The 7693-nt window shown below is 35.9% G+C and overlaps 1 protein-coding gene across 1 annotated transcript; it reads left to right on the forward strand.

Moving 5' to 3' along the window:
- Positions 1 to 2305: 2305 nt before the first annotated feature.
- On the forward strand, positions 2306 to 5643 carry LOC104242738 (microtubule-associated protein RP/EB family member 1C). Its single transcript, XM_009797818.2, has 6 exons — positions 2306 to 2471; positions 2567 to 2722; positions 2854 to 2960; positions 4540 to 4783; positions 4851 to 4964; positions 5060 to 5643. The coding sequence occupies exons 1-6, from the start codon at positions 2364 to 2366 to the stop codon at positions 5333 to 5335; spliced, it is 1005 nt and encodes a 334-aa protein (XP_009796120.1). The 5' UTR covers positions 2306 to 2363; the 3' UTR covers positions 5336 to 5643.
- The last annotated feature ends 2050 nt before the right edge of the window (positions 5644 to 7693 follow it).

Here is a 7693-nt window from a genome sequence, read left to right on the forward strand (position 1 = left end):
CCAAAATTTGGTTTAACTTATCCACAAACTAAATTTTCGTAAGAAGATAATAAAGATCCTGTAAGAAATCTTTTTTTGCAAGGTAAAAGGAGGAGAAATTTTCATAAAGTACTATTTTTTAGTGGTAATTAGCTATTTATAAATACCATTTGCTATATTACGGATTGAGGATACCTTTATGTTGCTATAAAATGTATTTGATGTATTTAAGCTACTGTATTCATGAATACAATAGCATTTCTAGGCGTGAAACATGGGATTACAGCTAGACAAATTTTTGTATTTGGGTGTATTCGACTGTATTCATGGCGTGAAACATGAGATTACAGCTGGACAGATTATTGTATTCGATTGTATTCACGACGTGAAATAGGGGATTACACTGTTTTAAACAGAAAGTGAATCAATTAACATAATCGACTCCTAATATAACTCAACAAACTCAATTACAACACACAAATTTTGTATTTTCAGTTATAAAAAAGATTCTCAACCGAAAAATACCCCAAAAACATAGCAATCTTCAGAGAAATTATATAATACATCTAAATACATAAATTATATTAATTAAAAAAATATATGAATATATTCATGGCATATATCGAGACAGTGAATACAATGAAATACATAGAATACATCGGGATACATTGAAATGCAATGAAAAAAAGACAGTGAATACAATGAAATATATGAAATACAACGAGATACATTGAATTACAATGAAAAAAAAGACAATGAATAAATGAAATACATGAAAAAATAGCGTGGTACATTGAAAATACATTGAAATATATTAACAGAAAACCAAGTTGCTCAGCCCAAATTGAATTTCTGGACATGCTCGATAACCTTCCCAGTTTCATCATCAACAAATTGAATCCTCGTATGCGGCAGCTATCCTTGAAGATCAAGTTCAACCTTAACCCTAGCTGTGCTAGGTCTAGACTTTTCTTGCGTGGCCTTATCAATCGCAATGAGCTTACCTGCTACTGAGGCTATAGACAATAGTGATTTCTTCGCGAACAACAGAGGCGGCATATTCGGAAACGAGATCCAAACAAAGGCTCTTGAAGTCTCTTCTTTAGGGTTAAATCCAATAGTCCATGGAAATAACCTAAATTGATTTTCTTTCCTATTCAAGGATATGTAGTCAACAGATTTAGCCGTTGCAAGAACATAGCCATCATATCTGTCGAATCTAATCAAAATATGTCTTCTTGCAAGCCATCCAGTAAGGCATCGTCCTTGAGTTCCAAACTGCAAAGGCAGTTGTTTGCGCAGTTGTAGCATATCAGATTGTCGCCCTAGAGAGAGAGAGGAGAGAGCGTGTGGTTTTTGACTAATGGTAAGTGATGTGGGTGAGAGGAATTTTGAGATTGAGCATCGTGTTTTCAGGTAATGGGGGAAAAGAATGGCATGTATCAAAGTAGAGAGAGAAAGAAAATAGTGTAACTGAATAGCGTATTTAGTGGCTTAGGGGGTATGAGCAAACCAAAATTAGATATTTTGCTGTAAACATTAAAAGGTATCTATAGAATATAATTTTTTAAAATGATATTTATTTAAAATAAATAAGGTGTTAACCTTTGCTATAGGAGGTAAAAATTGTAAAATAGCACGGTATAGCCAATTTTTGGACTGGTTATTCAAAAATAGCCAGCGTTTACCAAGTCAATGAAAAATAGCCACTATTTTGCTGCAATAGAGACCGGTCCAACATAATATACTGGAGTTCGGTGCACCTATGTATGACTCCAGCATATTATGTTGGATCGGTATAGTTTGCTGGCTCCAGTATAATATACTGGAGACTGGAGCACCGGTGCTCCAAACTCTAGTATATTATGCTGGACCGATATACTTGCTGGAAATCCAGTATATTATGCTGGAGTTCCAGTGTACTTATGCTGGAACTCCATCATATTATGCTGGAGTTCCAACATACTTATTCTGGAACTCCAGTATAATATGCTGGAGTTCAAGTATACTTATGCTGGAACTCCAGCATAATATACTGGCGTATTTTTCGAGTTTTGAACAGTGTTTTCGCTCAGATTTATCTTTATATGAAAAGTGGCTAAATTTTGATTACTTTTAAAACTGGGCTATTTTAACAACCAGTTGTAAATCTGGCTATTTTTGAATTTCTCCCGTAAAAATTCCTAAAAGGAAAGCGTGTACTTGGGTCATCAAATTTGGGCCTCCCTGAATTAGGCCCATTTGGTGACGATCCGAAACCACATGTCACCGACCAATTTCAATTGAAATCTATAGAAGGGCAAGAAATCCCGCCCAAACCCTCATTTCAAACTCTCTCTATTTCTCTCTCTAAGGAGCCTTCTACAGAGAAAGTTGAATCAGAAATGGCGGCACACATAGGAATGATGGATGCGGCATACTTCGTCGGCAGATCGGAGATCCTATCCTGGATCAATTCCACACTTCACCTTAATCTTTCCAGAGTCGAAGAGGTATTCAATCTCTCCTTTTTCCTGCTCTCCTTCATTAGTTGTTGAAGTTCCCAATTCACTTTTTTCAAATTGATACACTGTCAATTCGCGCACAGGCGTGTGGTGGTGCGGTTCATTGCCAGCTGATGGATGCCGCTCACCCAGGGCTAGTCCCTATGCACAAGGTCAATTTCGACGCTAAGAATGAATATGAGATGATCCAGAACTATAAGGTTCTTCAAGAAGTATTCAACAAACTTAAAATTACCAAGGTTTATTTTATTTTAGAGTTTCCTTTTCCCAGATTCAGTTTTATCCTCATTTACCTCTTTTGAATATCAGTTTCCATATTACTATTTTTATAATAGTCTATTGATGTTTAATTATGTGTTTGTGATATTAGCACATTGAGGTCAACAAACTAGTGAAAGGAAGACCTCTTGACAACCTGGAGTTCATGCAATGGTTGAAGAGATACTGCGATTCTGTTAATCGAGGCAATTCGCACAAGTAACATTTTCAACCTCTGTTTGTGCTTTGCATTTGATTTAATTCTTTTAGCAACCTTTACCTATGGTCTGTGTATGTTTGTGCTGAGACATGGATTTCCTGTTATAATGGAAAAAGGGGAAAACTGGAAGTTAGGGCACAAATATTGTGCATTGAATGAGACATAAGGAAGAAAATGTTAAGCAAAGAGAGTTGAATATAATTCCTAGGAGTATTGAGTAGGTAAATTGGGTCAAATTTGTAGAGTGAAAATGAGTCGAAACCACGAAAAGTTTACGAAACAAACTTCCAATATTTGCTTGGGTTAAAATGAAATGTGTTGCAGGTCGTATACTCAAAGTTCAGGTGTTTTTTGTCTTGATTTGTTCTGTTTTTTCAAATTTCTCAGTTTCCAGCTTTGCATTGGAATCGTTAATTACCGTGTAGAAGCTTTAACCCGCTGACTAGGGCTATATCTTTCACTCTTTTGTTTTCAATTTTTTCTATTTTATTTTGATAAAGCACTCTAATGTGCTGATTTTGCTAGTAGTAATGTTGTCCAAACTGACCCAATCTTTTGGATTGGTGGATTTAGGCTACATCCATCATAACTCAAGTGATTTTATCACTCTTCGAACCAGTAGTGTTCAAAAGGGTTAGGCATCTTCTAATCTTCTATGGATCAGAATTGACACCCCAATTCTACAACGAAAGAATATACAGTTTGGACTGGTTAGTATCTACTCGTGGTGTTGCTGGGAGATATTGTAGCAGCAGTGTTCTGAATTGTTTTTAATCTTTATAATTAACCACGTCCATCATTCTTGTTTCTATGGAATCTTTACTAGTTCCCACAAGAAGCCAGAATCTCCATATTCAACTCTTAAAAGTCAGAAGTTCTCAATTAATTGTCTGTTTTTTCTTTATCTCCATTTCACTTTGTTGTTATTTCGCACAGACCTTGGCCACATTTATGCTGGAGACTGAGTTATAGTATAGTATTCACGGATTTTAACTTGACATATACAAGAATTTCAATCTCACCCCTGGTTGCAAACCATGGTGCGTGCCAAGTCCGAATAAAAGTGAAAGGTTATGTTATGTTGACACCTAGGATAAGAATAGTTAAATTATAATGAATCTTTATGATAAAATGTGTCGGGTTCTGCTCCCATGTGTTACACCACCACTCAGGCATAGTTTTAAATGGGCGAGTGGTTTTGAAAATGTACTCAAATAAGGCAGAATAGATATAGAGGATTCGTTGAACTAACCCCAACTAGTTTTGAATTGAAGAATAGTTCATAGTTGGTTGATTTACTGTATCAACTGCAAGGTAGTCTTGTGATGCTACTTGTGTAAAATAACTGTATGACCTTTCGTATTATGGGATCTGCCTGCAATGTGTTTAGGATTATTGAATCATATACTTTTGGAAGTTGTCTATCTTTATGTTGGCCTACCTTAAGGATGCCATCTTTTACCGACTTAAGTTGTAAGGAAGCATGTGTTACTTGAGGTTATACCTTTATTTTCAACTACCAAAATGACATAGAAATTTGCCTAATGGAGAGCTGTTGTTTCTTTATATCAATGCCAGCTACAATCCTCTTGAGAGAAGGGAAGCTTGCAAGGGTGCAAAAGAAGTGAACAAAAGATCTGCTACTTCACATACTGCTGCCAAAAATGCCTCAACCGCTCCAAAGCATGCCCCTCATAGTGCTAGAAGAAATGATGTACCTCATGTAAGCAGCACAAATCAATCTGGCAAGGTGTCCAGACCTTCTTCGAGTGGAGGAGCATCAACCTATTCTGAAACAGATCGTGCTGCACATGAACAACAGGTAGTACTAAAAGATCAGAGATGGTTTTGTTTGAATGACTGAAGGCTAATTACTAAATTCAATGCAGATTACGGAATTGAAGTTATCAGTGGATAGTCTTGAAAAGGAAAGGGACTTCTACTTTGCAAAGCTGAGGGATATCGAGATCCTGTGCCAGTGTCCAGAGATTGAAAACCTCCCCGTACCAATCTTTCTATTCTCTTATCTGAAAAATTAGTAAATATTTTTATAGCAGCAACCTAAGCATATTGATTTTTGGTTATATCACATTTATAGGTGGTTGAAGCAGTGAAGAGGATTCTGTATGCTATGGATGATGATGCATCACTTGTCACAGACGCTGAAGCTATGATTTCTGAGCAACACCAGCAAGTAGAGACGTTGAGTTGCACATCAGAAGAGGCAGAAGAAAGGCTGAAGGTAGACACTCAAAAGAGAAAAAACATTGTCAATATTGACGTTGACATTGCTGCCAGCAACACTTTGTCTCCCAAGCAAAGGATGTCTGATGCTTCTGATGTCCATTCCAGTGGATCACTTGTGACTTATTGACCGATCTCTTGTCTCCTGGATAAATGACTTGTTCTATCTGGGTTGTCGAATAATTCCTGCCACCGTCTTTGTTACTCTAGTTATATGTTCTCAAAGCATACTTCGTTTCCAAGCAATACAGTTCGAGGAATTTTACTAGTACAGATATTAGAGTATATCAGAGCACATCTGGTTTATCTGTTTGGCTTGATTGTACAACATTCCCTGATCATCATCTCTGTCCTATAGCAAGTATTTGCAAATTGCAACTGTACTGGTTGCTTTGTAATTGTTGTGTCGTAATGCAAGACCTTGGATTATTTTGCTTATGATGACTGCTGTGGGTTAATCGACACTAAAGTTGATTTTGGGTTTGATTCTGTAATTTTTCTTGAAACTGAACACGAGGTGAAGAATTGATTGATAAGCTCTTTCATACAACTTAGTGTGGACAGTAAAATCCTTAATTAGAATCGAATTGATCTTTTTGCCTATTAATTTTCATTTTTCGGCCCTGTGGCCTTAGCTTATTTTCATAGTGTGGACAGTAAATTCCTCTAGCTTATTTGTTTTATTAGCACGAGTTGGAATTCTGCTATTCTGAAGACCTAATAAATTAAATAAATGTGTTATTAGCTAAATGCTTGAACTTTTAGTTGAGATAGTATCTGCAATTTAATGAAAATCTTATTGCCTCTCTTCTTCACAAACATATACTTGGCCTAGGAAACATAATGAAACCAACACGTGTTGAAGATCTAATTATGTGTGCGCATAATATGTTCGCTTGTGTTGCAATACAATGATAACATGGTGGAGCCCTTCTTGGCAAATTAATTAAGCCATGAATCTTAAACACAAAAAGTGCATGAATGGAATTGAGAGTTGAAGTTGATGAAGTAGTATACTTTTGTTTGTATTCGGGACTTTGAAGCCTTACCCCACAAAACAAAAGTGACATATAATATAATTTTTGTGTTTCTTGTACAGGTTTGGATAAATAGATACATGTGTTAAAGTCTGTTGTGGATTTGTAATGTTGCATTGGTGATTAATATAATCTTTTAGTACCACAAAAAAAAAAGTGACAGTAATTTATTACCAAAAAATAGAATAGAACTGAAAAAAATCTGTCCGCAATTGAAACGAAGCGTTCGCTTCCAATCCAGGCTAGCCACCAGTTCGCATATAGTTAGGACGTCACTTGGTATTATACTTAAAAATCATTGCTATCTTATAAATCCAGATTTACGATTTGGAATATTAACTAATACCATTTATCCTGAATAAGAAATCTGCCAGAGCTGCAATATGAATTCATCAGCCAATAAGGTATGTTTTGAAGGACCAAATCACTCTTTCTTGTCTTGTCAGTGCAGAAAATGGAAATTCTGGATTAATATTTCGTTTCACAATTCCTATTTGACGATCTTTAATGACAGGATGTGAAAGCACAAAACCAAACGGAAAGAAGGGTGGAGACTCTGGATTACCAATCATCGGTGGGGCAAATGCAAGAACAAAGGCCTGTGGAAGTAATTCACCAGCCACATATTAGCACCCCTATCTCAAACACTAGCGGTGGTGTATTAGCTAATGCTGCTGCGTCTGTGGCATCCACCCTCGAGTCTGCCAAGAGAGCTATCTCACGGAAATAACTCCACAATGTTGTGTAATTTCTGTCTACACAAATAGCCGGCTAGATTCAATGTTTACTTTTTTAGCCGGTATACATAGATTATACACCGTTATACAATATTATACGTCCACTGACTATTTTTAGTTTAAGAAATTAGGTGGACGACTATTTGGGTTAATTTTATCTGTTGTAGTAAATATTTGGCTAAGTTTTGAACATTCCTCTTAATAATTATTATTGGTGTTACTGGCGATGTTAAGTTGAATTAATTAAAAGAATAAAAGAAACGAAAAAGTATAGGATAAAAGGAATATAGCTTGATTTCTAAATCAGATTTATAATTTTCGTTAATCTTCTTCTTTCTCTTCCCGTCCTTTACTTTGCATACATGGTCCTATCCCTTTCCCGTTCTCATAGTCAAACATACAGCGACAGTTCCTGCAAGATCTAAATAGTAGATGACGCGTCTATTTGTCTTCTTTTTGAAAACCACTCCGTACAAAATATAAAGAAGGTAGACGCTATTTAGAAGGTATTTGGGTTGACTTAAAAGCACTTTTATAGCTTATTTCCGTATTTAGAAGATATATCAAAACAGTGTTTTTTAATTAAGCCAAATGCCTTTAAGCTGAAATAATAAAAAATAAGCTAAAATATATAAGTTAGAGGGTGTTTGACTAAGCTTATAAGCTGGTCAAACTAGCTTATAAACACTTTTCGGCTTATCTACGCATTTGGTA

The sequence above is a fragment of the Nicotiana sylvestris genome, chromosome 2 (assembly GCF_000393655.2).
Source record: "Nicotiana sylvestris chromosome 2, ASM39365v2, whole genome shotgun sequence".
Lineage (NCBI taxonomy): Eukaryota > Viridiplantae > Streptophyta > Magnoliopsida > Solanales > Solanaceae > Nicotiana > Nicotiana sylvestris.

Bases quoted from the DNA above. Each gene is read 5' to 3' on its own strand.
- LOC104242738 (XM_009797818.2), top strand. From the start codon at position 2,364: ATGGCGGCACACATAGGAATGATGGATGCGGCATACTTCGTCGGCAGA. The intron at 2,723-2,853 runs GTTTATTTTATT...TTGTGATATTAG, and splicing joins ACAAACTTAAAATTACCAAG to CACATTGAGGTCAACAAACT. The intron at 2,961-4,539 runs GTAACATTTTCA...TATCAATGCCAG, and splicing joins AATCGAGGCAATTCGCACAA to CTACAATCCTCTTGAGAGAA.